The following is a 16205-nucleotide window of genomic DNA, read 5'->3' as shown; positions in this document are numbered from 1 at the left end:
CTGTTTACGTGAACAGTGTTTTTACTGTTCACGTGCATAGTACAAACAGCTTTTACTGTTCACGTGAACAGTATTTTTCTGTTGTTTTGATTATATTTTCTATTTCTAATGTGGGAATCTTGCTACATAAGTTTTGGGAGTTTTTTAGAAAGCATAGTTTCTATTTTGGTGGTAGTTTATATTTTCAGAACTTTTTATTTTAGGAGTTAGGAAGTTACTAAAGCTGTAATATTTTGTTTCCTTCTTCTAGAGGACAATTACTTGTTTCTCAAGTTGTATTAGATTCATTAGAAGCTATAAATAAAAGTGCTCTGTGATTCTAGACTCTTTAGCTAAGAATCACAGGTCTTTTCTAGTAGTTCTTCATCTCTCTTCTCTTCTTCTTCTTCTCTCTTTTCTTTGTTCAAGTTCAACTGCTATTTTGATTGTTTAAAGCTTGTTTTCTAACATGGCATCAGAGCTTTTTTGAATCAAAATAGTGTTGTTCTCAATATTCTCTTCTGAAATTCTTTTTTTCTGTTTCCTTGGTGTGCAGCCACCTAATGCTGTATATTATGGACTGTTAGATCAGATATTCATGTGAACTGATCTTCTCTACCTATTACCTTACTCTTACAAGTTCCAAAACTTGGATACCTTTGTTACCTCTCTCTCTTTTTTCTTTTTTTTTCTCCTATTCTATCCTATAGTTGCAGAAATTTTCTTTTTCTGCTCATTCTACTTCAAGTTTTGGAAAACTGATTTGAGTGCTATCTACCTCAGTTTAATGTCTTCACTTACACGTGACTCAATCATGAGTACGGCTGAATCAAAAGGATCTCAAGGAGATCATGTAAACGTTCAAATTACATCTATCAAGCTCAAAGGTAGTTCTAATTACTTGTTGTGGTCACAAGTGGTTCGGGTGTACATACTTGCAAAAGGTAAGCTTAAGTTCATTGAGGATGAACCTCCTGCTGAGACTAACAAATCCTATTTTAGTTGGATCCAAGATGATGCAATCATCAAAATTTGGATGTGGAATAGTATGGCACCTGATATTGCAGCGAATGTTATGTTCCATAAGACTACAAAGGGAATATGGGATGATTTGCAAGAGACTTATTCCCAAGCTAAAAATATGACTCAGATTTTTAGTATTTATGAAAAACTATTTCAATTTCAGCAAGCTGACAAGTCTCTGCAGGATTATTACAACTCCTTTAAAGGCATGATGGAGGAGTTGAATGTCTTTCAACCTCTCACCATTGATATAGAGAAGCTAAAGGCCCAACGGAATGAATTTTTTGTGTCTAAGTTTCTTGCAGGATTGAACCCTGAAAAGAAATCTGTCAAAGGACATCTTCTTGCTGGTGAGCATGTCCCTAATCTTAGTGAAGCATATTCTAGACTTCAACGTATTGCCTTGTCTGAAGGGAGTTCTCCAAACAAAAGTTCTAAAAGAGAAAATTCAGCCTTCACTACCTCTTATGGAAGGGACGTGGTCGTGGTTCAAGGGGAGTTAGTAGGTCTTTTGGAGGTCGTGGTGGTCAACTGTCTGATAAGACATCTCGACTTTGTACTCATTGCGGTAAAACAGGGCACTTAGTGGAAACTTGTTGGGCCAAACATGCAAAACCAGAGTGGGCCAAGCACCTTGCCAATCATGCCGTTTCTGATGGTGGTACTAATACTGTAGCAAACAACGATAGTGGTTATGGATCTTCTTCAGGGGACTTGTCTAAGACTCTAAGAGATGATGTAAGCCAAATCCTTCGCCGATTGCAAAATATTGAAACTGACGCTTCCACATCCACTAGTACTTCTGCTGCCACACTTTCTCATGCAGGTAACACAGCACTTCTCACTTCTACTCCCACCCCTTGGATCATTGATTCAGGGGCCTCTTCCCATATGACTGGTAAGTCATCACTTTTTAGCTCTTTTTCTAAATCTACCACTAAAAATTCTGTTGTCATAGTTAATGGGACTTCCACACCTATTCTAGGCTCTGGAAGTGTTTCTCCTACACCTTCTCTTACTTTATCATCCGTACTTCATGTTGCTAACTTTCCTTTTAACTTATTACCTGTTAGTCAATTAACTAAAGCACTAAATTGCTCTGTGACTTTTACTCCCACTTATTGTGTTTTCCAGGACCTTCACACGAGGAAGACGATTGGTGGAGGGTGTGAAAGGAACGGACTCTACTATCTGGACTATGCTACCCCTATTGCGGCTCTTTCTGATGATTGTGTAGATGCTCTCCAGTGGCACTATCGTTTAGGCCATCTGTCTTTACCTAGATTAAAATTTTTATTTCCTTCTTTTAAATCAGTGTCTAGATTAAATTGTGAAGCATGTGAGTTAGGGAAGCATCATCGTGCCACCTATCCTCCACGCTCTATCTCTCATAGTGAGTCCTTATTTTCTCTTGTTCATTCCGATATTTGGGGCCCTTGTAGAATTAGTAATAAGCATGGTTTTCGATATTTTGTTACTTTTGTGGACGATTTCTCCCGTCTTACATGGTTGTATCTTTTAAAGGATCGGACAGAATTCTTAACTACATTTAAAAGTTTTATTCATGAAATTTGGACTCAATTTTCTCTTCCTATTAAAATTTTTCAGTCTGATAATGCTTTAGAATATGTGCAACATGATATATCTAACTTGTGTGATTCTCTTGGAATGATTCATCAAACCAGTTGTTCATTCACTCCCCAACAAAATGGAGTGGCTGAACGCAAAAATTGTCACCTCTTGGAGGTTGCACGCGCTATTTTGATTCAGATGAATGTTCCAAAGAGTTACTGGTGTGATGCAATTTTGATTGCTAGTCATTTAATTAACCGCATGCCTATGCCTTTGCTTTCTGAAAAATCTCCTTTTTGAATTGTTTTTCCCAATAGAGAACCGTTTTCAGTTCCACCCAAAATTTTTGGTTGTGTGTTTTGTTCACATACCACATCCTTTGGATAAACTTCCCCCCCCCCCCGCTATTAAGTGTATTTTTCTTGGGTACTCACGCACTCAAAAAGGTTTTTGTTGTTATGATCCGGTTCTTCGCAAACAATTTACAAGTGCGGATGTGACCTTTTTTGAAGACACTCCTTATTATCTAAGTCAATCTGTGTCTATTGAAAATGTTTTGGATGATACTCCTCCTATTCCCTCTTTAGTTCCTTCCACTAGCAATGTTCCTCTACAGGTTTACCAGCGAAGACATAAGTTGCCAGAACATATTGTGGATAGTAGAGTTCCTCCTAACAATATTAGCGGCTCTCCTTTAGTGGAGCCTGAAGCTGGCCCTACGGATGTTCCTTCTTCATCCTCTCCACCGGCGGATTCTTCTAGTGGAGATCCCACTTTGCCTTTAGATGACTTACCAATTGCTTTAAGGAAAGGTACTCGTACATGCACTTTACACTCTAACATTGTTTATCATGTTTCCAATTTTGTTTCTACCTCTCATCTCCCTCCTAGCTTTCGTTGCCTTGCTTTGTCTATGTCTATTGTTCATATTCCAACCCATCATACCGAAGCTCTTAAAATTCCTGGCTGGAAAGCCGCTATGGATGTGGAAATGGATGCTTTACATTCTCTTCATACATGGTCTTTAGTCAACTTACCTCCTGGGAAAGATATGGTTCGCTGTCGGTGGGTGTATACAATTAAGTACCATTCTGATGGTACGGTTGAAAGGCTTAAGGCCCGCTTGGTGGCTAAGGGCTATACACAAACATATGGTATAGATTATTTTAAGACTTTTTCTCCTGTGGCAAGACTTAATTCTGTCCGTGTCTTGATATCTTTGGCTGTGAATTATGATTGGACTCTTTTTCAGCTTGACATAAAAAATGCATTCTTATATGGTGATCTTCATGAAGAAGTTTACATGGAGCAACCTCCAAGGTATGTTGCTCAGGGGGAGGACAGTGTTCGTGTTTGCAGGCTTCATAAAGCGATTATGGACTCAAACAGTCTCCACGGGCTTGGTTTGAGAAATTTAGCAAGACTGTGGAGTCTTTTGGTTTTGTACAGTGTTATTCTGATCACTCTATGTTTGTTAGACGGCAGGGTGATTGTGTTGTCATTATGGCAGTTTATGTTGATGATATTGTCCTTTCAGGCAATGATGTTGATGCAATCCATACAGTTAAGGCACACTTACAAAAATCTTTCCAAACCAAAGATTTAGGTGATCTACAATATTTCTTGGGGATTGAAGTGATCCGTAGTAAAAAAGGAGTAAGTTTGTCACAAAGAAAGTATGTGTTAGATCTTTTGACTGAGACTGGCATGCTTGCTTCTAAACCTAGTGACATTCCCATGGATCCTCAGTTGAAGTTAGGACATGATGATGGTGACTTGTTAGATGATGTCCATCATTACAGGAGTCTTATTGGGAAACTTATTTATCTTACTGTTACTCGTCCTAATATTTCTTATTCTGTTGGTGTGTTGAGTCAGTTTATGCAGTCTCCTAGGAAGGCTCATTGGGATGCAGCGATGAGAGTGCTTTAGTACCTCAAGAGTGCGCCCGGAAAAGGGCTCATCTATCAACCAAATCGGAGTATGGACTTGGTTGCCTTTTCTGATGCAGATTGGGCTGGATCCGTCATTGATCGCCGGTCAACCACAGGTTATTGTACTTTTCTTGGTGATCTTGTGACTTGGAAGAGTAAGAAACAGTCCACCATTGCTCGATCTAGTGCTGAAGCTGAGTATAGGGCTATGGCCCACACCGTTGCTGAATTGATGTGGCTTCGTTCATTGTTAGAGGAAATAGGATTTCCAGTTTCTGCCCCTATGAAAATGTTTTGTGATAATCAGGCAGCCACTTACATTGCTAGTAATCCAGTGTTCCATGAGAGAACGAAGCATATAGAGGTATATTGTCATTTTGTGCGTGATGCAGTGAAGAAGAAGCTTATAGCAACTCCTTTTGTGAGCTCTACTGACCAACTAGCTAATTTGTTCACCAAAGCTCTGTTCAGGCCAAGTTTTCAATCTATCTGTTGCAAGCTGGGCATGGGAGATTTGTATGCTTCAGCTTGAGGGGGAGTGTTAAAGTATACATAAATTTGGAGTTTACTGTTCACGTGAACAGTACAAACAGCTTTTATTGTTCACGTGAACAGTATTTTGCTGTTGTTTTGATTATATTTTCTATTTCTAATGTGGGAATCTTGCTACATAAGTTTTGGGAGTTTTTTAAAAAACATAGTTTCTATTTTGGTGGTAGTTTCTATTTTCAGAACTTTCTATTTTAGGAGTTAGGAAGTTACTAAAGCTGTAATGTTTTGTTTCCTTCTTCTACAGGACAATTACTTGTCTCTTAAGTTGTATTAGATTCATTAGATCCAATTATGGGGAACCTATCAACAAAGGTAGGGAGGAAATTGGTTGTTTGAAGGAAGAGATCAATAACTCATGACGTGTTTGGTGAAGTCAAGGCTCTAGTGCCTCCAATTAATTGATCTATGATGCGTTGAAGGTAGAAGGGATTAGGTGCGTTAGGGATCCTTGTGCGTAAGAGGTGAGGAGATCCAATTATGGGGAACCTGTCAACAAAAGTAGGGAGGAAATTGGTTGTTTGAAGGAAGAGATCAATAACTCATGACGTGTTCGGTGAAGTCAAGGCTCTAGTGCCTCCAATTAATTGATTTATTTTGTGTTCCATTAGCGTAATCAGTAGATCAATCCTAATTAATTCACGGCAGCTAGATAACCATAAGTGTATTGGACGTTGGTATGTAACTAGCTCATTCAATCTTCGTGGGATGATATCCCTCTCATCATTGTATTACTTGGGTGACCTCGTGGACTTGCAAGTTGGATGCAACAAGTTTTTTGCAACATTGCAGGGGAACAACAAGCAATACAATTACTATTAACTGAATTTATTCTTTGTTAATCTATTATTTTGATTCCTATAATTAATTTAGGACAAACTTATATTAGTTAAAATGGAGTAGGTATAATAGCAGATAAAGATTTTAAGAATGATGTAGCGGATTTTAAAAGAGTAGGTGATAGGTTTATTGCTATCAAGTTTGTAATGGAGAAAGAGATTGTAAATATAATTTGTGCATTGAATTTTGATATCAACTAACATATGACGGACTTTTGTCGAACATGTGGTGAACCCATGCAGAATGCAGTCCACATGGACTGGTGCATATGCATTGAATTCATCCAATCAGATTTTGATAATTTGAATCCTAAGGCAACTAGGACTTGGGTTAGGGTTTCAATTAGGGTGAGGGATTGGTCTAGGGTTGCTGAAATTTCAGATCAGAACTATTGTCAATTGATATTCTTTCAACTATAATCAAGTCCAATTGACAAAACTTGAAGTGGACTCAATTTTCTGCACAACCAATGTAGAAGGTGAAGTGCAGGTTTTGTGAAACTTCAGCAATTGGGCAGATTCGGGAAAAGTGAAGTTAGGACTGGATTCTACAGGTCTCTGCAATCCTAGAGAGGTAAAAAGGGGGGTTAGGGGCAGCGAACTGTGAAATCCTAAAGGGACTGGGATATGGTGCTGCAGGTAAAAGGGAAGAAAGGGGAGGGCTCTAGGGTTTAATGGATGGACTGGGGTTGCAGGGAATTGAAAGGGGAAGGGGCTGGGACCATTTGCGATGGGATTAGGGGTAATCTAGGTCTCAATGTCTCAACAAGAAGGGAAAGGGGCTGGGAAGGCTACAGTAGCAGGGGAGGGGTGGGGAAGCTTGTAACTTACTTGGGAACGTGCTGGAAAGCTGTTCTATGTGCAGGAATGTCTTGACGGTCTCTTGAAGCTGCTGTAGTTGAAGAAGAAGCAGAAATTCTGAACTCAAACTCTCAACCAAGGCCCACCCAATGAAGGAGACCTATTCCTTAATCAATTCAATTAATCATCAAAACTCAAAATAAATTACAATGCTGAGGCCTTTTATAGCCTGAAACAAGGGACTTTGACTGACTCTGGGATTCCCTTAACTGGTAGGAACCTTCTAATTATCAAATTGGACTCTTATCTAATCTAAAAGAGAATCAAATTACTACGCAATCTCAGCCCTTAAGATCTGAGATCTCACTAGCCTACTTTAAGTTATCTAATTAAGCACATGCTAAAATAACTTAACACCTAAGCAACCTAATTACAATCAAGCACAACTTTGACTCAGGATAAAATACTCCAAACAACTTCAACTTGGACTCCAACTGACTCAAACAAAATCTGAAATAAATCCTAATTCATTGCAGGAGTAAATTGAGGGCCAAAATGCCTAAAATACCCCTCCTGTAGGGTTCGGCCAGCCTATGGAGGCTTCTTGGAGCCATCTTGGGCGCCCCACTTGAGTTTTCGGCTAGAGGGTCCTTGTGTTCACATCAATACCCCCCTTCTTAAAAACAGAATGTGTTGTTCTAGTGCTCTTGGATCAATACCCTGGTAGTCCTTAGTGTAGACTCTTCCTCGCATCTTGCAATAAGGAGGAAGTAGTAGGTAGAGGGCCACCAATACTGCTCCTAGACAGAACTCTGGAAGGATGTATACTTGAGGTATGTGGTCCTCAAGTCTAGGAGTCTCTCTATCAACAAACCAGAAGGGCGTAGGGAGTGGCTAGTGAAACTTATGGAGTCCTTCTCTGCCAACACTCTTATCATGATTGTGGCTATGGCTTTGAGAAGATAGGCAGCATCTTCATCAAGAACTTGGATATTAAGGGAGCACCAGTATGATGCACAGGAGGATCTGGTGCTGATTTGGACTTTATGGGCAGCAACTGTGGTACTTCAACTTTGAGGCCACCGTACTCTTCGATTGGAGGCATCTTCAGAAGCACGTCCTCTGCTGGTGTGCTTGCCTTGACCATGTCACTGTACTTCTTAGAGGCACTTTTTTTTGTTAACTAGGGCTTTATCTTCAACGGGCTAGATTCAACCTGGTTCTCTATGACTTGGGCTTCCTGGTCTTCTTGGGACTCCTCTGTAGACTGTATTACCTTAGAAATCAAGGGCAGTATCACTGTGCTAGTGGCTAATTGATTATGCTCCTATGGGTTGTCCAAGTGTCCTTCTCTGTCAGAAAATTCTTCTAAGTCTACTTCTAGAGGTGGACATTGTACTACTTCTGGAGGAGTTAGCTGATGGCTTTGGGAGACTGGATCTCCCCTTCTTTGAGAACACCTATTGACTGGATAGTCCTGTATGTAGTGGTCAGTGTTGCTGCTCCCCCTATTTTCTTTCATGCTTGCAAGCCAGGTATTCGTCTTAGTCATCTGAACAAGTATCTCTTGCTAGCCCTTGAGGATTTGGCTCAACCGTCTACTTAATACTGACTTCTCCATAATTCCGATTATTGTGAATGCATCAAGGTGGCTCTAAGGCTGCTGGAAACCTTTTCTCTGATACCAATTTATGTAAACCAGATCTAGGGCTAAAGGCTAGATTGATAATTCCCTAGACTTAGGGTTTAGCCCAGGAGTTTCCAGCAATAGTAGAGGGGTTTAGGGTTTCAAGGTGAATTTAGAGCCTGCTGAAACAAAATTCCAGATCTGAATCCTCTGTAACTTGAATTTCAGATTTTGAAAATTTGAATCCTAAGGCAACTAGGACTTGGATTAGGGTTTCAGTTAGGGTGAGGGATTGGTCTAGGGTTGCTGAAATTTCAGATCAGAACTATTGTCAATTGATATTCTTTCAACCAGAATCAAGTCCAATTGACAAAACTTCAAGTGGACTCAAATTTCTGCAATCCTGAATTTTCTGCACAACCAATGTAGAAGGTGAAGTGCATGTTTTGTTAAACTTCAGCAATTGGCAGGTTTGGGAAAAGTGAGATTAGGACTGGACCCTACAGGTCTCTGCAATCCTAGAGAGGGTAAAAGGGAGGGGTTAGGGACAGAGAACTGTGATATCCTAAAGGGAGTGGGATATGGTGCCGCAGGTAAGAGGGAAGAAAGGAGAGGGCCCTAGGGTTTAATGGATGGACTGAGGTTGCAGAGAATTGGAAGGGTTAGGGGCTGGGACTGTTTGCAGTGGGGTTAGGGGTAATTCTAGGTCTCAACAAGAAGGGAAAGGGGCTGGGAAGGCTATGGTTAAAGGGGAGGGGCATCCTAGGGTTGCGTGAGCAAGAGAGAGAGGTGGGGAAGCTTGTAACTTACTTGGGAACGTGCTGGAAAGGTGTTCTATGCGCAGGAATGTCTTGATGATCTCTTGAAGCTGCTGTAGTTGAAGAAGAAGCAGAAATTCTGAACTCAAACTCTCAACCAAGGCCCACCCAATGAAGGAGACCCTGGTCCTTAATCAATTCAATTAATCATCAAAACTGAAAAAAAATTACAATGATGAGGCCTTTTGTAGCCCGAAACAAGGGACTCTGACTGACTCTGATGGGAACCTTCTACTTATCAATTTGGACTCTAATTAATCTAAAAGCGAAGCAAATTACTACGCAATCTCAGCCCTTGGATCTGAGATTTCACCAGCCTACTTTAAGTTTTCTAATTAAGCACATGCTAAAATAACTTAACACCTCAGCAACCAAATTACAATCAAACACAACTTTGACTTGGGATAAAATACTCCAAACAACTTAAACTTGTACTCCAACTGACTCAAATAAAATCTAAAATAAGTCTAAGTTTAATTGCAGTAGTATTGAGGACCAAAATGCCCAAAATACCCCTCCTGTAGAGTTCAGCCAGCCTATAAAGGCTTCTTGGAGCAATCTGGGGGTCCAACTTGAGCTTTCAGCTAGGGGGTCCCTGTGTTCACACAAAATACAATTAATAGGAACATAAATGACACCATCTCCTTTAATTTGAATTCATCCCCTATACTATATTCTTCATGTACATGCTATGTTCCACCTAGAATTTTCTAAAATAGATACCAAATTGATCAAAAAAGTGGCACACTTCCTCCATTCAGTTAAGATCTGAAGAATCAGTTCCATCATGGAACTGTTATCACATAACCAAGGATCAATGCCCACACAGGGCCGGAAACCATGCCTACATAGGGCAGGGACCATGACCTTTAGTTCAAGACACGATTCAAAAACACCATCAGTCATCGACAATTTAATTGCAGGAGTAAATTGAGGGCCAAAATGCCCAAAATACCCCTCCTGTAGTTCAGCCAGCCTATGAAGGCTTCTTGGAGCCATCCCGGGGGTCCCACTTGAGCTTTCGTCTAGGGGGTCCCTATGTTCACATCAAATACAATTAATAGGAACATAACTGACGCCATCTCCTTTAATTTGAATTCATCCCCTATACTATGTTCTACATGTACATGCTATGTTCCACCCAAAATTTTCTAAAATAGATACCAGATTCATCAAAGTAACTGTTATCACATAACCAAGGATTAATGCCCAGGAACCAAGCCTACATAGGGCAGGACCATGACCTTTAGTTCAAGACACAATTCAAAAACACCATTAGTCATCGACAACAACCTCGTTGAAAGCATCAATATCCTTGTATTGACACAGGTACTCGACAAAATCCTCTTGGTGTAGAATTAAATAGAGATACCGACTTGCAGCATTAATTTTTTCATTTTTGTATTTTCACTACCACAATCAATCAAATATTTTACCAACAAAGTAAGACAGTTTCTAATCCCCATATTCAAAAAGTAGAAGTTGTATCTAGAATGCATAACAGAAGAAAGTGAGAGTAACAAGAACAAATACCAAAAAGAAATATGAGAAAGGAAAAAAAAAGTTATTTATATACACACAACACGCACAGGGGTGTAGGTGTAACTTCGTAACATACCAAAAGAATGTATATTTGTGTCTGGATAAATACACATTTGTATGTTCGCACATGAGCGCACAAACAACTTTATAACTAGAAAGTATCAAAGAGAGTAATCAGACCTGAGCAGCAGACAGCACTCTTTGGTTCCATTTTGTTGGTTGGTCTTCTTGACGTGGATCTTTGTGTAGAAAATCCCAATAATCCAAAGGAAGTACATCACTGGGATTTTTAGCTTGAAACTTCTTTTTGGATTTCTCAATTACTTCAACCATAATTGCAGTATTTTTCATACATCCATCTTTTGGAGCAAGTTTAAATTTCATGCGTGGATACCCATATTTTGAACTTCCCTGTGTTGGACAATCAAGAAATCAGATTTCTTAAACAAGATAGAAAAATGATTAAAAATAGCCAAATAAACTTACACAATATTTGCAGCCCTTTGATTGAACACTATTTGCGGTGGATGAACTGACTGATATTGTATCTAAACCCTAGAACATGCACGAAAACATCAAGATAACATTTAGTATGAAAATCTCTACTAGGTATATGTGATTAACTAGATGGATCTTCCACTTAAAAAAAAAGAAAGAAAAACTATGAGGTAAACTTTTTTTTTTATGAATAAATAATTAAATCAAACGAAGAACCAAATACAAGAGAGATCCAAGAGGGGATCAAAGAGAAGAAAGGAGTTGGGAGTTGAGGCCCTAGGAGACAACAATGAGCCTGTTCCTTGGTGAGTCAACAACCGGGGGGTGGGGAATAGAGCTAAGTCTAGTAGAAACATCAAAAAAGATAGCATTCCAAATCGAGTCAATGGAGCGGAATTTTGAAGTCCACCGTCTGAGATTACGCTCCCACCACAGATGGTGGATCTGGCACTAAAGACAAGTCTACCAATTTGGTCACAAATGGAGGTACCTGAAAACTTGCTCAAGATCCAAGAGCAATCACGAGTAAACCCAAATGATAGACGCGAGCGGGGCCAAAAGTGGGCAATGGCTTTTCTCCAGAGGGAACTAGAGAATGGGCAAGAAAAGAACAAATGCTCAATGTCCTCAGTACCATTCAAACACAAAATACATTTTGGGTTAGCAGGGATATGACGGCTAATAAGAAAAACTTGGGTGGGGAGGGCTAGGATAAGGGCACGCCAAAGGGTTAGCGAATGACGGGGGATATAACCTTTGAACCAAACGAGGGGGGGCCAAGGGGGGAAGGGGAAGGGGAGCGGACAAAATTCCATGCTGAAGAAGTGGAGAAGGACAAGGTGGAAGAGGGGAGCCAGACTAATGAACCATGGCCGAAGGAGGAGATGGGGGGAAGGGAATTCCAAACTTGCGTGAGACTGTGGTGAGGGAGGCGGACCCAATAGCCATTAGAAATAAATGCCGAGAGAGGGGTTGATTTGGGGATGCGGGTATCATAGACAGTGCAGGGAGGGCGGAGAGTAAGGAGAATACCCATCGGATGCCACGGATCAAGCTAGAAGGACGTAGAGGAACCAGAGGAAATCCGGGTGGTTATGGCAGAAAGAGCTTTGGGTCTTAAAAGGAGAAGCTTCCTCCAGATCCAAGAAGGGTTAGAGGGGATGGGGGCAGTCCAAAAAGAATTAGATTTGAGGAGAGAGGAGTGGACCCAACCAACCCAAATGAAGTCTTGTTTAGAAACAATTTTCCAAATGAGCTTGAGCAGGGAAGCAGAATTCACCTCTAGGATCCGGCGGATTCCTAAGCCCCCCTCAGATTTAGGCCGACAAATGTTAGACCAACTGATGGGGCGAAGGAATCGAGAGCATCATGGCCTTTCCAGAGAAAGGCACAGAAGAGGGATTCCATTGCCGAAGAGATAGAGTTGGGAATTGAGAAGATACCACACCAATAGAGGTAAGAGGATTGGAGAACATAACAGAGAAGTTCAACCCTACCAGCAAAGGAGAGGAGTCAACTTTTCCATAAGTGAAGACTCTTGCGAATATGATCAAGCATAGGAGAACAATGGTGCCTAAAGAGCCTACCAGGGATAAGCGGAGACCAAAATAAACAACAGGAAAAGATCCAGCTTTGAACCCAAAGAGGTTAAGGAGATTGGAGCGGAGAGGATCAGACACCCCAGAAAGGAAAAGAGTAGATTTGTCAAGGTTAACCTTGAGACCAAAGATGGATTCAAAAAATGACAAGGTTGCAATGATGGAGGAGATAGAACAGTGATCAACTTTGGAAAAGATCATGAGGTCATCAGCGAAGGAGAGATGGGTGAGCTTGAGGGATTTACATTTGGGAATGTGGGAGATCAAGAGCTGGTCAGTTTTGGATTGAAGGAAACGGTAGAGAACTTCCAGAGCCAAGGAAAATAAATAAGGAGAGAGGGGGCAGCCTTGACGGATACCAACACGGGAGGGGGAAAACCAGCAGAGGATCCATTGGTGATAAAGAAGAACTAAGGGGTGGAGATGCAAACTTCAAAGAACATCACTAATAAAATCCCAGCGGATGGAATCAAAAGCTTTATGGAGATCAACCTTGAGGAGGGCAGCAAGAGAGTGAGAAGATCTCTCAAAACCCCGGACGATCTCCGCACAAAGGAGGATATTATCAGCAATACTCCTCCCAGCAATAAAAGCAGTTTGATTGGCACTGACCAGATTAGGCATGACCTTCTTAAGACGGATCGCCAGGATTTTGGTGATGAATTTATAGAGGAGATTACACAAAGAGATAGGACGGAAATCAATGAGAGAGAGGCACCAACTTTCTTAGGAATGAGATAGAGGAAGGTTTGATTGATTGAAGAGAGTTAGGAAGGGTTAAGGAAGAAGCTACAAATAGCGCGAACAAGATCATCCTCAATAAAATTCCAAGCACTAGAGAAGAAACCCATACTAAAACCATCCGGGCCATGAGCACGGTTGGGTTTATGGGAATGAATAGCCAACAGGATCTCATCAGAGGAGGGGATAGAATGGAGGTGGCTAAGTGATAGCGGGTCCACAAATTTATTGAGGAGATCAAGGGGAAGAGAAGGACGGGACGGGACGGGACCAGAGGGAAGAGGGGGAGAGGAGATTGGTGAAGGAGACAACTTCAACTTTAATGCCAGGGGGGTCATAGATCCAAGATCCATTGCTGGAGAGAAGGGCAGGGATGGATTATGGTTATGACGAGCTTTAAGGGACCGATGGAAGAAAGTGGTATTGGAGTCCCCAAGCTGAAGCCACATGATTCTGGATTTTTGCAGAAGAAAATTTTCCTCGAGAGAGAGGAGAGAGGAGAGCTCAAGGGAATGGCCTTTCTCACTCTCAGCCAACGAGGGATTGAGAGGATCATTTTGGAGAAGAGTTTGGATTTTTAAGAGATTGGAGCGACAGTCGGAGACCCTATACGAGATATTTCCGAAGGTGATAGAGTTCAAACGACGAAGAGCATCCTTAGTATTCCTTAGCCGACAAGCAAAAGCAATAAGGGGTAGAGTGGCAGTGGACAGGCTTCTCCCAAGCATCTTTGACAGTGGAGAGGAAAGAGGGGCTAGAAGTCCACATATCAAAAAATTTGAAAGGCTTTGGGCCAAAAGAAGTGGAGGGGAAGAGATTGACGAGACAAGGAGAGTGATCAGACAAACTAGCAGGAGAGAACAAGGCATTGGAATAAGGATAGGAGGAGAGCCAAGAGTGGTTAACCAGGAAACGGTCAAGCTTCGAAGCAATTCTAGCCTCACGAATACGACAGTTGTGCCGTGTAAGGGGATGGCCCAACCATCGGAGTCTTCAATACAGGAGTTGAACACATCAACAGCAGAAGGGTTTGGGGCATGACCCCCAACCCACTCGTGAGAATAGAGGACAATATTGAAATCACCCCTAACTCCCCAGGGAAAACTCTCACATGAAGAGGAGATAGAACGAAGAGAGTCCCACAAGGGAATACACTCAGAAGCCTGATTAAAACCATATACAATGGTAATGAAGAAATTAGTGGCGGAGTTGAAAGGAGAAATAGAAAGATGCATGAATTGGGGAGATGAGTCGAGAAGAAAGACATTAGAGAAAGATGGGTCTCATAGAACCCAAATACGGCCATTGGGGCAGTGGGGAGAATTAGAGAGAAAGGACCAAGAGGGAGCAATATTTCGGGCAATCCAAAAGGAATTTTCAGCTTGGACATAAGTCTCAAGGAGGGCACAAAATGGGACCTTTAAGTCTTTTAGGAAATTCTTAACATCCCCTTGCTTAGCAATAGAATTCAAACCTCTAACATTCCAAATAATAAATTCCGACATAATAAATGGAAGGAGGGAACACACTAGCAACTGGAGTTGGGGTCAATCGTAGCAAGGTCGGGAGGAGGGAAAGTCTCACACAAGGGGGACTCACAATGGGAAGGGGTAGAGGGTTGGGTAGTGGGAGAAGGGTTCACAGGGTGGAGGTCCAAAAGGGACATGAGGCTAGATGGACTTCTATAGTTGTTATTTGGTGGGCCTGGGGACATTGAGGGAATAGTTCTGCGTGGAGAAGTGGCTTGGGGACTAAATGGGCTGTCATGGTTGGGCCCAGAGCTAAAAAGGCCACAAGATCCAAGAGGACAAGAGGAAGTCCTCGAGATGGGCTTGGATCCAGCAAAGGAAATGAGGTCCCCTTTACCGAAGGAGATGGGAAGGTGACGTCGTTAAGGTAAGTTGGAGGTGGGTTCCAACTGGTTGGTAGTGGGAGTGGATAATAAGGGTGGAGAGGGTTTTGTGTGGGGATTAGGGTAAAGGAGATTTGACAGGGAACCAAGGGTAATGACAGGGGTAGGCAGCGGCGAGGGTAGAGGTACAAGGCTCATACAGTCGCTATTTAGGCAAGGTAATTGCATCAATTCAGCAAGGGGAGAACCAAGCACCTATTTTGACTGTCGGAAATGCCATAACCAGCAACTGAGGGTGCAGGAGTAGTGAACTCAAAAACTTTAGCATCTTCGTCAAGGGAGCAGCCATAGTCAAAGCTCGACAGCTTCGTTGAGTGGTCATCATTAGGAGGGTGAGGAGGATTGACTAACAGAGGAGCAGGGAGCAAAGCAGCAGGTACAGTATTCCTTCTTCTTCTATGCCGGTAGGTGAAACCAGCCTGAAAATCTTTTCCGGCTGTCTTCGACGGGAGCAAACCAGCAGGAGCAACAGCAGTAGGCTTCGTTGAGGTTGTGATTTTCTCAAGGACATCTATCGTTTTCACTTTTAAGAGATCTTCAATAGTGAGATGCAGCAGCACCAGATGAAGTTGTCGGTTGAAGAGAGGCAAACGAGCAGTTCTTTGAATCATGGCCGAAAGAGGAGCATAGATTACAACGAGATGGAATCCAGTCGTAAACTAGCACTTGATTGTATTTGAGGCCATTATCATCGGCGATGGTGATAGAAGAGGGGAGATCCTTAGAGTCAACGAAGTCAACACAAATTATTGCATAAGAGAGACGGGTCATC

At 41.7% G+C, this 16205-nt stretch overlaps 1 protein-coding gene across 17 annotated transcripts in view; it reads right to left on the bottom strand.

Moving 5' to 3' along the window:
* Positions 1 to 16205, bottom strand: part of NRPD1A (nuclear RNA polymerase D1A) — an 83436-nt gene that overhangs the window by 43197 nt on the left and 24034 nt on the right. For all 17 annotated transcript variants that reach the window (XR_016174150.1, XR_016174151.1, XR_016174153.1 and 14 more), the window contains 2 exons: positions 11171 to 11239; positions 10865 to 11095 (listed from right to left, as the gene is read on the bottom strand). Coding sequence is in view for 1 of the 17 variants with exons in the window: in XM_089160288.1 (XP_089016414.1) it covers positions 10865 to 11095; positions 11171 to 11239 (300 nt within the window). In the remaining 16 variants the exon portion in view is untranslated. The remainder of the gene's footprint in view (positions 1 to 10864; positions 11096 to 11170; positions 11240 to 16205) is intronic.

The sequence above is a fragment of the Hakea prostrata genome, chromosome 6 (genome assembly GCF_041222555.1).
Source record: "Hakea prostrata isolate BN-2017 chromosome 6, UWA_Hpros_2, whole genome shotgun sequence".
Classification (NCBI taxonomy): Eukaryota; Viridiplantae; Streptophyta; class Magnoliopsida; order Proteales; family Proteaceae; genus Hakea; species Hakea prostrata.
Note: the sequence above shows the minus strand (reverse complement) of the source record. Positions and strands in the feature narration are given on the sequence as shown.